The following is a 16,285-nucleotide window of genomic DNA, read 5'->3' as shown; positions in this document are numbered from 1 at the left end:
CCTTCTACCCGGGCGGCTACCTGACAGCCCCAGCCAGAGGCTCTCAGGCTCCCAGCGTCCTGCGACTCCTATCATGGCTGGTGCCGGGTGTCCCGACACAGCGTCCAGTAACTTCTCAGCACGTGGCAAGAAAACTACTTGCTTATCAATTCACAGCATCAGGCTGGGGTTTAAAAGCATCGTTTGTTTTCGTTGTGCTTGCTTTTGCGGTGGCCTTCTAGTTACGGCTGGCAGTACTTGCTTCCCATTTACAGTTGGGTTTAAAGTCTCTTCTTAAAATAAATTTGATTTTTTTAAAAGTGAGTCGATTTAGAGAACTATAAGACAAATACTGAAGCATGTGATGTGACTATATGGAGAAAGGCATAAAGGCTGGGACGTGTTGGCTGAGGCTGTACCTGCAGTCCCAGGTTCGTGTGGTTCAGGAGTGAGAACGGTTAGGATTTTAGAAAAGCAGGGCGTACATTTAACACCGCTCGCTTAGCCTCTGGTAGCACCTGCGATTAGATGCATTCACCGCTCTCCAGCAAAACTTCAAAATTGTCATAAGTAAGGTCAGTTATGACCAAGAATCATTGCTCAGGTCAGCTCTGCTCAGGTTCTGTTGTCAAATGAGTGCATGTGGGAAAGGCCCAGATCTCAAACATAGCCACCCCCTTACCCCCCCAGTCCCTGCCGATGATCACTCCTCTCCTATTAGGATTGAAACTCTCACATCAGCACCATTCCTCACTTGGGTGAGAAAGAAGAGATCGTAACCAGATGCCCCGAGCAGCAGGTCCAGCCAGCACCTGTCACAGCTCCGTGCTCAGTAGCACCTCACCCTGGTGGCCGTGGGTTGGCACCAGAACCTCCAAGACAAGCTGTGGGCTCCAGGGCCACAGTTCTTCTTGGCTTTGGAACCTGTCCCTCCCCACCAGACATACTCGTGGGTGCCTGACTTTCCCCTTCGGTGGCCAGACGTTCTTATTAAAAACACAACTCATGCCAGGCAGTGATCAGCTCAACATTTTCTTATACATTACTTCTGTTTTTAGAAGATTTTTAAATTTGAAAAATATAGGGAAATGGAGCCAACACAGCAAAACTCATTCATAATCCACTCTAAAAACAAAGACTGAGAGGCAAAAGTTACCCACCATCTGCCACTCAAATGCCATCCTCTCCCAACTCCCAGCGGTAACCACTGTGGAAATAGCCTTCTCAATCTCTTTCCATGCTTATCGAGACGTATTTATGCCCAGATCCATATTCATGACCGTTCCACATCGAAACCAGTACGGACCCGCTTAGTCAGCAGCCTGCAAGCTAACCTAGGTGCAGCCGGGCAGGGGCGCTGCTCAGCTCGGGGCCATCCTTGCCATCGAGTCCCACCGATCGGGGGCCGGGAGACGCCACCGTGCCAGAGGTTAGAGGCGGCAGCCAGCCTCTTTACCTGGCAGAACTGAACCCCGTGTGCCTTTCGCTCCAAATGTCAGAGCTACACCCCTGATGTCAGGCGCAGTTCGTGGTTGCCGTGGCAACCGCCCATGCTTAATGAATAGGAGAGAGTGAGGGACGCTGGATAAATGTCAGGGCCCCGGGTGAATTGGCTCGGGAGCCAGTCTGTTAGCGTCCGGTGGAGCTGACCCGGGAAGGTTGAAACGAGCAGCCCAGCGTGGCTGGAAATGGGTCCAGGAGCCTCTCTCGCCCCTTTCTCAGGTGAGCAGAGTTAGAATGGCACAAAATGTCAAAAAATGTGGCTGTCTGTAGAGACAGTTTAAACATATGCTCCAGTTTTGTGGGTTTGATTTTGCAACATGTTTGCAGAGGGCAGAAATCTGAGCCCAGATGGCTCATAAGTTGAGGTGCCACTTAAAAAAAAAACAAAAAAACTCTTTTGGATTATTTTTTAAATAAAGAAAGTGCTAAATTAGGGTTTAAAAAATAACCTTTGGAAAGACAATGTCAAGAAAATGAGAAGACAAGCCACAGACTGGGAGAAAATATTTGCGAAGGACACATCTGATAAAGGACTGATGTCCAAAATATACAAAGAACTCTTAAAATTCAACAATAAGAAAAAAAGCAACCTGATTAATAAATGGGCCAAAGGTGGTAACAGACACCTCATCAAAGAAACACTGATATGGAAAATAAGCACATGAAAAGATGCTCCAAGGAATACGTCATCAGGAAAACACCAACTAAAACCACGAGGTAAGATACACACCTATTAGAATGGCCAAATCCGGAACACTGACAACATCAAATGCTGGCAAGGGTCTGAAGCAACAGGAACTCTCATTTATTGCTGGTGGGAATGTGAAATGGACAGGAAGACAGTGTGGCAGTTTCTTACAAAAACTAAACATACTCTTACTATATGACCCAGCAATCACACACCCTAGTATTTATGTCCACACAACAACCTGCGCATGGATGTTTATAGCAGCTTTATTCATAATTGCAAAACCCTGCCAGGAACCAAGATGTCCTTCCTTAGATGATGGGTAAATAGCTGTGATCCATCCAGACATTAGAATATTACTCAGCACTAAAAAGAAATGAGCTATCGGGCCATGAAAAGACATGGAGGGCCCTTAAATGCACCTGACTGAGTGAAAGAAGCCAATCTGAAAAGGCTACTATTGTATAATTCCAACTATATGACATTCTACAAAAAGGCAAATTATAGAGATAGTAAAAAGATTAATGTTGCCAGGTGTTAGGAGGGTAGACAGAGAGAATTTTTAGGGCAGTGAAACTAGTCTGTATGATACTATAGCGGTAGATACATGTCTTTAGACATTTATCTAAACCCACAGAAGGTACAACACCAAGAGTGAGCCTAATGTCAGCTGTGGACTTTGGTGAGGATGTGTCGGTGCAGGTTCATCTATTGTCACAAAGGCTCCACCTGGTGGGAATGTTGCTATGAGGAAGGTTTTGTGTGTGTGTGTGTGTGTGTGTGTGTGTGTGTGGGTGTGTGAGAGCACACACCAGCAGGTATATAGGAAATCTCTGCACCCTCTGCTCAGTTTTGCAGTGAACCTAAAACTGCTCTAAAAAATAAAATCTATTAAACAATAATAATCTTCTGAACCCCATACCTTCATATTATATTGTAATTGTGCCATTTACATGCTACTTACAGGAGTTAGAGCACAAAAGGAAGGTCTGGTGATACGAAACAGGTTCGGAGTTGCTCCATCAATGTCAGCATGTCCCTGTGACTGAGTGCAGAGCTGCATTTGGGGACGACACCAAAGTCAGCTGCCACCCATGAATGTGAAGGCCAAGTAAAGGGCTGTGTGACACTCAGCTGTTGAGGGACCTCAAACGCATCTCCTACGGCCTCCACTTCAAGTCTCATAGGAGGGAATCACTGTGTACAGACACCCCAAACCCCCAAACCCTCCAGGCTTATCTCCCAGCCAAGGGCTCAAATACCCACAGAGGCCAAGTCCTTTGTGCATGGGACTGGCTGAGAGTCCGCCTGGCTACAGAGCATGGCACTAGAATCCTGCAGGTGCCTGCTATAGAAACCAGGTTCTCAGACTCCATCTAAGTCAATGCACCATGTAGGGGCCCAAGAATGTGCTTTTTTTCTAACTAGAATCCACCTAAAAGCAGAGATGAAGAGGCCATAGTCCTCTCCCCAGAGCCCCTGCCACAGCCACGGCTGCCTCCATGGTCGAAACCAGATGAGCTCTGGACTGTTACTACCTCGCAAGGCAGGATTAAGAAGACTTTTAGAAGCACTAAAATGATTATGGTGACCACCCCACCCTCATAGATAATACAATATTAAAATAATAATACCAAATCATTAAATAAGGAAAGTCAACACTTGTAATTTTTCCCATGCTCTTTTGTAAAAGTCAAATATCAACTAATTTCCAGTTCTCTTCCTCTCTTTCTCACCGCACCCCTGCTTAGCTGGGACCCCAAACACGAGGCTTATTCTGCCTAGTTGGTTAATCCTTCACCAGCGCCTATGAAGTCCAGGTGCTGCACTGGGTGCCAGGTGGCAAAGATCTGGAACATACAATGACTAGAAATGTGGTCTCCACCAGGATGGGCAGGGCTCTGGGCAGGGCCCTGGGCCCCAGGCTCTAGGACTGGCTGGGACCCGGGTTTTGCACTAGGCTGGTGTTCCAGTTGGACCTGAACTAACTAAATAATTAGGAAGCATTTGACCCCAAACCCACCCAATGAGCTGATCAAGCAAGGCTCCCAACACCAGGCCCTTGGGAAGTAAAGCAGCCTGTTAACTGGGTGCGGAGAGGGACAGGACACACCGCAGTCCCTTCTTCCTATTGGACTTTCTGCACTTGGTCCCAAGGCAGGACACAGTCTCTACTGGGCGTCTCCCTCTGAGTGGACGGGCAGGACGCTGGCCGGACTGCGGTTCTGCCCCATCCCCAGTTACATCTTCAAAGGATCGCGGTGGCTTTTCGCGATTCCTCTGAGAATGCACCTCCATTCCTGCTCCTCCACAAGCCCCTGGCATCCAAGAGACCTTTTAAAACTATAAACCGGGTTATGCACGTCCCATGCTTACCATCCTCCAGAACCGTGGACCACGCTGCCTTCCGACTTCTGGCCTGGCCTGCAAGGTGCTCGCTCCATCGCCTGGCTCACTCCCGGATCTGGTCCTGTTCTGTTTGCCCCTAACTCTGCTCCAGGCTCCTGCACTTCTCTTGGTTCCAGAAACACACTAACGGTTACCCTGCCCTGGGGCCTTTGCGCTTGCGGTGCCCTTTTCTTAGAAAGCTCTTCTCTCAAATCTTCCCGCAGGTGGCTTCATCTTGCCACTCAAGCCACCTTCCCAGAGAGGCTCTCCCTGTCCACCCAGGCTCGTAATTGTCCCTCCCTTCCTCCCCGAGTCCCTCTCTCCGGGGTTTATTACTTTCATGGCACTTACCACTACCTGAAATTACCGTTTTCTTCTCACAGAAGCATTTGTTTCATTACTTTACTCCCTCGCTGTAGGCCTCTCCCTGCTGGAACTTAACAGCCTTGAGACCCCGAACCTAGTCCCTTTAGCTCACTAATAGGCCCATGTGCCCCGGACCCCGCTCCGTGCGAAGCGGCCTCCTCAGTAGCCGTCTGTGGAAGAGACTGAGTCAGGATTGTGCACCAGCAGCAGTTCAGTGGCCTCGGAAGAGGGCGTCGTTTCTCCCTAACTCGCTCTCTCCTGTGGCCCTCTTGTTGGAAGCCGTAGCCATCACTGTTGTGCCCGAGCCCTGTGTCTTGCTCAGAGACCAAGGGTCCTCGTCACCCGCGAATCCGTTATCCAAATCCTTGCACAGTGAGGCTGCGTGGACAAGCAAGCAAACTAAACCTAATATGGACACGTGCATGAGTGGCCTGACCACTTGAGACACCGGTCTCTGCTCAGGGCCACCCCCGGCCCAGCCACACCCCGCCCGCTTGCTGCTCTGCACTTCGCAGCCTGCACCTGGCACCCGGGCCCTGACCGCCACCTTTTGTCAACATGTGACAGCACAGTGCAGACAGGAGGCAAACGGCTGCAAAGTGAGGTTGCATATCTAGCAAAACACACAGGAAGGACATCATGAAAAGGATGTGAGGGGCACTGGACCGGCTGGGGTGAGGGGACGCACCAGCCACAGCGGTGAGAGCCTGGGGCCCTCAGCATTGGTCGGGGGCTCTGAGCTGGACTTTGGAGCCGGAAGAAGAGACAGCGGAAAAGAGTGAGGGTGTGATAGGCACCCAAGGATCCAGTTATCAGAGGGTTAGGAGAAGCCTTGAGGAAGCTAATGACCAGCTCAAGAGTGTTTTGCAAAACTAACCCCCTTCACAGCCCAGCCGGGAGAGGGGAGGATTTCCTGTTGGACCATCACGCCATTTTATCAAAAAATCATAGCCCCTCCACCAAAAGCAACACAGCTTTGTTTTGTTCGCCCTAATGAATCGTGGGAAAGATAAGACAAAATAAACATGTTTTCATACACGATCGTTTTATTTTCAAGATAAAGTTGGAAGCTCGTCTGAGCGGACTCACCTGGAGGCGGTGGTTGTCCATCCTAGCTGGACCCTCGGGCCTCCCTGGGAGCTCTGCAAAGCCAGCTGCCCTGGCTGACTGAGTGAGAGCCTCTGGGGGTGGAACCAGCGTCAGCTTTCCCAGTTCACCTCCCCACCCCTGCTAATCCCACGTGCAGGCCACGCTGAGAACGTGGCTTAAGGCGTCCTTCGCCTTAGATAATAAAAACCTGCTTTGGCACCAGGAAGCTGAACATTCTTACGGTCAGGCGGTTACTTTTGCTTTCTTAACCCGGCCCCCGGGGCATAGACAAACGTGATGTTTTTCCTCTCTCCTGATTTCTCAAGGCCAACTCATCACCATGGGTCCTCACAAAAGGTCTGTATTGCTGGGCTCAGGGCCCTAGCTCCAGTCAGCCTTGGTCTGGGGCTCTGAGCTGGACTTTGGAGCCTAGAACTTGGGTGCACCAGTGGGACTGGTGGCCGAGTTGAGTGTCGAACGCTGGGCCCTGTGTTGGCTGTGTTTCTGGGCTGGCCCAGGTTCTGGGCACTGTTGCTGCACTGGGTGGGCTGGTTAGGGGTGTCCTCTCACTCTGATCATGTGGTAACTATGGAGACCGCTCAGAAGTAGTGTCCCTTGTTGGGTTGGCTGGTGCCACAGCCACCAAATTCTGCTCCAGGACCGTCAGTGGGCTGCTCACAGGAGGGTCCCTGCTGGCAGACCACCTGGAGGCTCTGCGGACATCCTCTCCTTCCACTGGAGGAGGGACCCAGGGCACACTGCCAGTCCCATTCACGGTCTCCCGCAGGACTGCAAACTTGGGAGGGCTGAGCCTTGATGACACTCGCACTTCCCCGGCCTCTCTGCTCTGGGTCCCATATTTCCTGACTTGAGGCTGAAAACACTTAACGCAGAGCTGTGGCAGACGGCCCAGAAAAGCTCGGCCCGGCCCCATCAAGTGCAGCACGGAGGTGGCCTAGGCCTCTCCTTGCTGGGGTCCTGCCTCCTCGGCTCCCTGCCTGCGTTACCCTTCGTGTGCACCCGCCACATAGGTCTGCATGTGTGCATGTGTGTCTATGTGAGGCTGAAGGAAGGAGGCCAGGACCTCGGCTGCCCACCGCTGTCCTCCCAGCCCCACGGCCGAGACAGAAACAGGAATAACAGAAGTCGTTCCTTGGTAACCCTCTTCTTGGTGCTGCTGCTGTGTTGGTAGTATTTGGAGGATTTTCTAAGAGCTCAGTCTCTGGGATTAGATAGACCTTGGTTTCATGCCTTGGTTTCCCCATCTATAAGTGTATTTATTAAATTAACATACACTTAATCCTTACCTGGAAAGCACTTGACAAATATTACCTCTTCCAACCCTCATGCAAGCCCAGGCTCTAGACACACTGTTACTCTCAGTTTCCAGGCGAGGAAACGAGGCACGTGGAAGTTAAGTAACTTGCTCCAATACGTGGCACAGCCAGCAGGCAAACCCACGTCATCTGGCCCTGAACCCACGCTCCTCACGCCACCCTGTGCCCAACAGCGGTGCCTGCTTCTTGGGTTGTGAGAAGACCCAGAGAGCCCTTACCCGAGGCTGCACAGAGTACACCTGGACAGATGCTGACCAAATAATTATTTCTTTGAAAACTCCTAACAATCTGCAGACTATGGATATTTTCGAGATAAGAAGACCAAGGCTCAGGGGAATAAATAACTCAGTCAAAATCCCCTGAGTAAGTTAGTATGTGGTGGAGCAGAGATTTGAACTCAAGCCCGAGGGCCCCAAAGCACGTGCTGTGACCAGTGCCCCACACGACCCCTCCAGAGGTCGAACCCATACCTGCTGAAGGAGGAGCAGTCGGCCTTTCCTCCAGATTGCGAGAATCTGGCCTGTCTGTAAGAATTCACAGCCGGCAGCCTGCTCCCTCAGGACAGATGCTGGCCGAGTCCTGGGACCAGGCTGGGGCCCACATGGCTGAGATCTGAAGGGCAGTGCTCAGGTTGGAGACTGAGCCACGGACCTTGGAGGCTCCACTTTTCCTGGAGTCAAAAACATGAACGTCCCGTTTCCAGGCTCCCTCTCCACCCTGCCGCTTTGCACTGACCACTCAGGACCACATCGGTCCTGTAGGTCACCAACCAACCCCAAGGGAGAGGTGGAAATGACCTTGGTCCCTGTGCCACCCGAACCTCCTAGATATTTAGAGACCCCACTGCTGAAGGGACCACCAGAAGGGCAGCTGTTGAGCTGGTGAAGCTGCCAAGACAGGCCCACTTTCACCCCAGGACCTCCCTCTGTTCCTCAAACGAAAGCCCCCTCTGCCCAGAAAGCCCTTCCCAGGCTCTGCACATACCTGGCTCCTTCCCTCTATTCAGGGCTGGGCTCAAGTGTGGGCCACGCCTGCCCTCACCCCTCACCCCTCACCGCGGGTACCAGGCCAGCCCATCATGTTTCCTCAAAGCCCAGTTGTCCTGTCCATTCACTCACTGGCCCCAAGACTCTCCCCAGTGAGAGCAAAAGTTCTGAGGACCAGAATCTCAGGGCCTAAAATAGCTCTAGCACACCGAGGGTGCCCATTACATTTGGGGGAGTGAAGAGCATATGGATGGAAGGAAGGACAGGAGGAAAGAAGGAGGGAGCGCGGAGGGCAGAGGCCAGCTGTCAGCCGTCGCCTCATCACCTCTCACTGCAAGCCCTGGGTCTGTCCCCAGACCGACGCCGGGGACCCTCTGACACCCAACTACTCTGAGTCCCCAGGTGAGTTTTCCTCTGTCGCTCATCACGCATGTTTCCTGAAGCAACACACCCCCCTTACTCTAATTAACTTTTAATTAGCCTGCGGATCTCAGCTCAGACACGATGTCACTCAACGTTCAGTCGACAGAAATCGCTCTACTAAGTTACTAGTGAGAGAACTTTTGGTGATGAAGGAGACGCTTTTAGCTTTAATCGAATGCCTTTCTACATAGACTGGATTTTCTAACTGTGTACAGATATTCTTTTAATTTTACATGGATTATCTAAATATGGAATCATGGACTCCTTCCTATTTTCTTCGGAATGTTCCCCTGCACTGAAAAAATACCCAAATAAATGTTATTTTTAGATGTCAGGACCACATGACTTAATTATTACAGCTTTATTGTGTGGGTTAATACCTTGTGAGAAGCCACCTTACTGAGTTCTAGCAAATAGCCTTCAGCTTCCTAAGTAGACGACTCCGTCACCCGGAAAACAATCGTTTCAGCCTGTCCGCTTTTCCTCTTCGCTCCGTTCGCTGCTCCCCGCCCTAGGACGTGTGGAGCCGCGGTGTCACCAGGCGGCAGGGGCATCGGGGCTCTTTCCTGATTCTAATGGGAATATTTCTGAGGTTCGTCGTTAAGAAGGAGCCCCCCCCCCCCCCCGGGTGGAGGAGGCGTCCTTCCATTGTCGAGCCCAAGAGGAACCATCTGCACAGTCAGGGACACCTCTGCTGGCTCTTCCTTCCGTTCCAGACCTCCCCCCGGGCCCGGGGTCCCCAGAGCCAGGCCACAGCCTGCCCCCCTGGGCTCCCGTCCCCGCTCACGTAACCGCTGGCTCTCTCTCCCAGACCAACCGCCACGGCTCCCCGCCCAGGTGTCCCGCGTTCCAGTTTCTGCTTCTCTGGGCCCCGGGGCCTTAGCTTGAACTTGGTGAGGACAGGGATTGTCTCTGCCTCCCAACTCCGTCCTTGCAGGGTGTCTGTCTGTTTTTCTTCGATCCACTGAGAGCGGGAAATACTCATGAGAATATGTAATTGAGAACAGCATGATCCCAATTCTATAAAACCGTTTGTATGAGAAAGCCCGGGGAGAGAAAAAGCCTGGAAGGAAGTACACAGACATGCTAAAGAGTGGTTATTTCTGGGAGCCAGCGACGTGCGGCGTATGCGGATGGCCCAGCCCGCTTTTCGCTTTTCGCTGAGTGTGACGAGGTGCCAGCAGCGTCGTGGCAGTGTGGAGTCATCCTCAGGGAAACTCTTGCTTCCCTTGCTCTTAGGTTGCTGTTTAAAACCGCGCCGCGCCACCAGTGTGTCCCTCCTGGCCCGAAAGTGCCTCCCGGAGGGAACGGTCATAATAGTGCAGCTCGCTGCGCTCCCCCTGCCGGGAGCGGCCCTGCTGAGAGTTAGGGGTTCGGGCCAGAGCAGGGCCACAGTTCCTGCCTTCACTCTGCGGAGGGCGGAGGGGAGGCTGCGCTCGGGGGGGTCACCGCCACGGGTGCCTCGGTGACAAAGGCCGGGACGAAGGCTCTGCCCAGGCTGAGGGGTGCTGCCGGCTGCCCGCAAGGGATTGTCGCCCCAGGGAAATGTGGCCAGAGCTCCTCGTTCTCAAAGAGAAGCTGCAAGTCAGGCTTTCATGGGACAAATCCTAAGTTTCAAATTGCAGAAGAATATTTAACTTTTAAAAAATACAACAAAATATGCACTAAAACACTGCATGTAAAACAAAACAAAAAGCCCAAAGCGCACACCGTTCTGCGAGCCTTGGCGCCGGGCGCTGTCTGCTTTGGAAGGGCCCCTGGATCGCGTCCCCCAGTCCCGGGAAGGCCCAGACTCTGCTTTGTGCCCCCTCACGGGACAGAAATCTTCAGACCAGGGATCAGCAAGGCTTTTCCTGGCCAGACGGTGGCTGTTGTCAGCTCTGGCGTCTCCGCTCCGTGGCTGCACCTTGAGAGCTGTAAACAAATGGGAATGGTTGCTCCCATACAATTTATTTACAGGCACTGAAATTTCATATATATTTTTACACGCCATGAAAAAATATTTTTCTTTTGATTTTTTTTTCCAGCCATCTAAATATGCAAAACCATTCTTAGCTCATGGACTGTGAAAAAAGCAGGTGGTGGGCTGCGTTAGACCATCAAACCCGGGGATGTTTCTCTGGGAGCTACTTGTTTGCGGCTCTTGAGTCCTCGCTTGTTCCAAGCTGCCTTAGCCCCCTTGGGAGGCCGAGTCACCCCAGAGGCAGGCCTGTGTGTAGGTCCCCATCACCTCATGGTTCTGGCTGGTCCATTTCAGTAGGGTTTGCATTTCCCCTTCAGCTGAGCCTTTTCTTCCCAGGAAATCTTTGTTGGTGGATGTAGGACAGCTAATAGGTGGTCCCACAACCACTGCCCCCGCCCTGCTCAGTGGCCCTCAACGTACAACACGGGAAAAGTGTGGTTGATGGAGGAGCCGCTGGTCCAGTTTAACAGTAGTGGATGGACCACAAACCTGTCATAAAGCCACCTAGCAAAGGGCTTTGCTCCCAACTCTAGACTGTGTTGGAGAGAGAATAGTTGGCAGCGGTGGTCAGGGGCATTGGGGGCAGGTGGACTTGCACTTGGAATGACCCCCTTAGAGCTGCATCCTCGGGGGCCACTCACTTCACTCTGCCTCAGTTTCTTCCTCTGGGAAATAAGGATCAGAATACCAGGTGCCGCATAGGGCTGTTTTGAGAGCTAAAGATGATAAAACAGGTAAAGTGCTTAGAACGGTATGTGCTATATGGTGTGTGCTCAACGTGGGACTTCTCCTGACTTACGTGCAGCCAGCTGGAGGGGCAGGCGGCTTAAAAACAATCAGGGACATGTGAATGAACCTCGAGTGTCTAAAGGGGAAAAAAATGAAGGTCTTTTTTCTTTTTTAAATATATCTTTATTGATTTCAGAGAGAGGAAAGGAGAGGGAGAGAGAGAGATAGAAACATCAGTGATGAGAGAGTCATTGACCGGCTGCCTCCTGCACGCCCCCGACTGGGGATCGAGCCGGAAACCCGGGCATGAGCCCTGACCGGGAATCAAACCCCGATCGCCTGGATCCTAGGTCCATGCTCAACCGCTGAGCCACGCTTGGCCAGGCAAGGCCTTTTTTCAATATTGGGAAAGAAGTTATGAATTTGTCTTCCTCCCAAGAATTGCCTTGAGTCTAGGTCTCCTCTCCAGGACGCCCCCTCCCGGTTCTGAGTCCACTCTTTGCCTGGGGGACAAAGAATCAGAACCTAGAGGGTGGCCTCACGCTGCATCGTATGTGCTGTGAAATGCCTCTGGCGCGAAGCCTCTTGTAGTCGGGATTAAGTATCCGCCACTCGTTATTATAAGAATAATACACTCACGGTGCGCTGGGGAAACCACAGGCTTTCGCTCCCCACCTCCAGCTGCGACACCTCGAGCTCCTCTGTGGTCCTGGGCGGCCTCATCATTGAACTTGAGCGCGAACAGCTCTTACCTCCTAGGGTGGCGCCAGGAGTGGACGGGAGAGGAAAGCAGGGTTTCTGCTCTTTGCCTGGCCCATTGGAAGCACTTTAAGTGTGACCATTATTCCGACATGCCTAGAGCTTTGCAAAAACTTAACGCGTCTTCACGTATCACCTAATTTAATTCTTAACGTGTGATTCTAAACCTTGTCCTCTGTCCCCGACACCACTGGCCCTGCTCCGCGACACGCCTTCGGGTAGGGGCGGGAAGGACATCGTGTAATTCCAGCCTGTTTGTGGTGAGAGGTTATGAAGTTGTTTGTCATGGATTAGAACTGGCAGAGCCATTAGCTGCCCCCGGAGAGCGGTTAATTGGATAGTTAACAAACACCCACATCGATTATCAAACACCCACAAGGAGTTAAGTCAAGCTGATGTTGAAGAAAGAAAAGGAAGCGAAATGCTGACAGTTCCCCAAGATGCAGCCGTGCAGTTCTGTGCCTCCCCACAGCGGGGTGAGCCACGCAGAGCGCAGAGCTTGGCAAGCCCTGGTCCTGGGCGAGGGCAGGGAGGGGACGGCCCTGTGCCAAATGTGAGCGTTATTGGGGGGCGTGGGCTGCTCCTGAGGGCCTGGAACCTACACCCTGGACTCGGCAGATCTTGACTGGATTTCTAGTGCTACCCTATACCCGTGTGAGCACAAACAAAATTCCCATGCTCAATTTCACCGTCTGTAAAATGGGCAGGTAAGTTATGTGTGTAAGTGCCACTAACTGGGGGAAAGGGAAAGGAGAAGGCAGCCCTCGTAATGAATGCTTACGCTTCATCATTCTTTGCTCTTCTAAATGGATCCCAAGACCATGCAAAATCGAGAAAACAGAAAATTTCAGTCTTTTTCTTCTTTTCTTCCCTCTTCTGGTCTCCTTTTTGTGCCCTAAGGAGGATGCTGATGGGCTAGCCTACCCCTATCCCTCAACACGCGGCGGCCTCCACCGGGGGGTGAGGGGCTGGTGGCCCAGCGCTGTCTCCTCCCCAGCTCAGGACCACGTTTGTTCCCACAGGCGCTTTCCGAGGAGTCTGCAAGAAAATCGACCACTTCCCAGACGATGCTGACTACGAACAGGACACAGCTGAGTACCTGCTGCGTAAGTTGCCCCGCTTCGCTTCTTGCTCCTCGGGGCTCCCCAGGAGGAAGGGAAGGGTGCCCTGTGGCCACCAGCTGCCTCTGAGCGGGAGGAGGCTCACAGCCACCCCAGAAATGGACCTTTGCTGCTGGGCAGACGTTCAAGCGGATCCGATACCCAAGTCACTTCAGTGAGCTAGAGATAGGAGGGTAAAGCAGGCGGGTGGGGGCCTTTGCAGTCTGCGTGGGAGGAAACCTAAGGCCTTTTCTTTCACTGGAATCCAAGTTTTCACCTTCCCCAGAGGGCTGAGTGGAGGTGCTAATGGGAGAAGCGCTAAGGGGCGAGGTGCTAAGGGGCAGGGTGCTAATGGGCTAGGTCCTAAGGGGAGAGGTGCTAAGGGGTGGGGTGCTAAGGGGTGGGGTGCTAAGGGGCGGGGTGCTAAGGGGCGGGGTGCTAAGGGGCGAGGCCTGGGAGGATAAGTGAAAAGCAAAGTCCCCTCTTCCCCCAATCCTACCGGGGCAGGGCCAGTGTCTTCCTAGGATCTCCCAAGGCCGTAAGCCGGAGATGACTCGGCTGTCCCAGAGGCAGCACGTGGTGGCGCAGAGTGGTGCTCAGAGCAGGTCTCTGGACGCCGGTCCACCTGGACTTTTACTCCCGGCGCCTCCCTACCAGCCGCTGGACCTGGGCCGAGCCGCCTTCTCTCTCATCTCTTAGCTTCCTCTCGCTAGTCAGAAATGAGGTTACCCTGTCCTCCGTCTGCCAGGGTCCTGAAGATGAAGTAAACTGATGCCGTTCCATCTAAGCCCCGGGCCCAGCATGTCCCCACGAAGCCGTCCGCCTTAGCTCTTTGCCCCTGAGATGAGCAGTAGCGAAGTCCGGCCGCAGGCATGGGCCTGACCTTGGGGCTTACCGTGACTGAAATGTAATGTCCTCGATCAGCATGGGGATCCTGTTGCCCTAAAGGGAATTCTGAAGCCTTGACTAGTTCTATTAGGGAGTGTCAAATGCAAGGTTTGGGGTTTTTTTAAACCGCTATTAAAGTAAAAACTTCAAGAAATTGTGCTATTCAGATTATGTGTGTAACTCATGGCTCAAGAAGAGTGTTTTTACAGCTAAAGTCATTTTTAGCTCTATTCACGCCTGCTAGTCTGCAGATGAGCCTTTGATCACGTAACAATGCAGGCGGTCCGGGGGTCAATTTGAAAGAAGCAGTCATAGTTAAGCTAATTTTTACAACATAAACATACCATTTATCTCTTTTCAGTCTTTATCATTTACTAGGATTTACACAAATGCCTGCTAGGGTGTATTTCTGCCAGCAGCTCAGAAGGACCTGGTTTGGGGGATAAGGCCACGTTTAGGGATGTGGCTTGACTGAAGTTTGGGGGTGACCGAGATTCCTTGGGCCCCTCGGAAGAGGGGGACTTTGAAGTCCTACCCGGTGGGGGTGGGCTTCGCCAGCGCCCTCCTGGCTTTTCTTTGTTTCTCTCTCCTATTTGATGAAACGTGGTGATGTTTGCCCTGCTGGAGACTGAACAGAAGTGGGACTCCTATGTCGCATGGCAGAGCTGACTTTCAGTTCTGTGGAGCAGTCCATTGTGTTTCCGACAAAACATGTCTCTCCCTTCTGGAAAGGTGGGGGTCCTCACCACGGCCCACCTATGTTCCCCATTAGCCACAGAACCGGGCTAAGGTTGAGGAGGGACTTTAGCACACAAATTTCCTGCTGGGGATTTTAGAACCACTGACCCAACACATAGGGCCAGGGCCATGTTCCCACAGGGGTCTCGGGTCCCCAGTGTGAGCAGCACCACCTCCCACTGGTGGGACCACAGGAGGTGGCATGGGATTCTGCCCACTGATTTTTCGGCCGTTTCCTCCTCCTGATGTGCTGCTGGGTAAGCGACAGCTTAAACCTGGACCTGCAGGTTTGCTCGCCCACAGGTCCTGCGGACCAGCGATGCCCCATAACAGAACCCTGGGCTCGGCCCAGCCCTGCTCAGACGCCCGTGGTGGGGTTAACTGGAATAAGCGTCCCCTCCCCGCCCTGAAGACCCCAACTTAGCCCCAGGTGGCTTGGGAAGGAGAAACAGGGAAGGAAAGCAGTAAAACCTTCTGAAGCCACCACGTGTCCACTGGGCTAAACAAAACCAGGGCAGACACGAGCTGACTTCGGAAGAAACAGCGCAGCGGCTGACGTGCGGTGTGAGGCAGCAAGCACCGCGAGCCTCCGCGTAGCTGGGCTGGCCACCACCTGGCCACCAAATGGTCACTGCACCACATGGAAAACAGCCATGTTTACACATCTCGGCCACACCTTTCAAATGTGCACACACGCCCAGCACTGCGCGTGCAGGTGTGTGCTGGAAGGAGCCCGTGTGCCGGTAACTAGTGTGGGATCGATGGGAGTCCCGGGACCCAGGTTGGCTATATATTTGCAGGGCCCGGTGCAAAATGAAAATGCCAGGCTCCTGCTTCAAAATGTGGGCAAAACAAAACTTCCCTTCCTTCTGCGCTCTCACTCTCAACGTGGCATAGTGGCTTATCTCTGCTCTTCAATGTCGCACTCCCTCCTGCAGCAGGGACACTCAGAGGTGCCCTGGTCCTCCTTGTGTCCGTGCCCACCAGGGGAAAAGTGGCAGTGGTCACTGGTTGGGCAGGGAAGTGGGCAGCTGAGGACCCATCCCGAGGAGAAGGGGAGGTGGTGGGTGCTGGGTGCTGGGTGCTGGGATCTCACTTGAGTTGAGGCTCCAAGTCCCCAGGTGTGCTGCACTGTCCCATAAGACTTCCTTATAAAACCCAAATCCAAAGCTAAATGATTAAGAATTTGGGGGTGCCGACTGCAGCGGAGCCCAGCAAGGCTCTGGTGGCTGCCCTGGTCTCACGCCCAGGCGGGATGCAGGCTCTGGCTCTGCCCCAGCTCACAGCTGGCTTCCCCTCAGGCGGGCCCTGGGCGGGCTGGGGACCAGGCGGAGCCCTCTGCTCTCTCC

At 52.8% G+C, this 16,285-nt stretch overlaps 1 protein-coding gene across 1 annotated transcript in view; it reads left to right on the top strand.

The window, feature by feature from the left end:
- Positions 1–16,285, top strand: part of CACNG3 (calcium voltage-gated channel auxiliary subunit gamma 3) — a 70,441-nt gene that overhangs the window by 47,792 nt on the left and 6,364 nt on the right. The window contains exon 2 of the mRNA XM_081132641.1: positions 13,233–13,316. Coding sequence (XP_080988767.1) covers positions 13,233–13,316 — 84 coding nt within the window. The remainder of the gene's footprint in view (positions 1–13,232; positions 13,317–16,285) is intronic.

This window comes from Miniopterus schreibersii (assembly GCF_964146895.1).
Source record: "Miniopterus schreibersii genome assembly, chromosome: 3".
In the NCBI taxonomy this organism is placed as follows: domain Eukaryota; kingdom Metazoa; phylum Chordata; class Mammalia; order Chiroptera; family Miniopteridae; genus Miniopterus; species Miniopterus schreibersii.
Note: the sequence above shows the minus strand (reverse complement) of the source record. Positions and strands in the feature narration are given on the sequence as shown.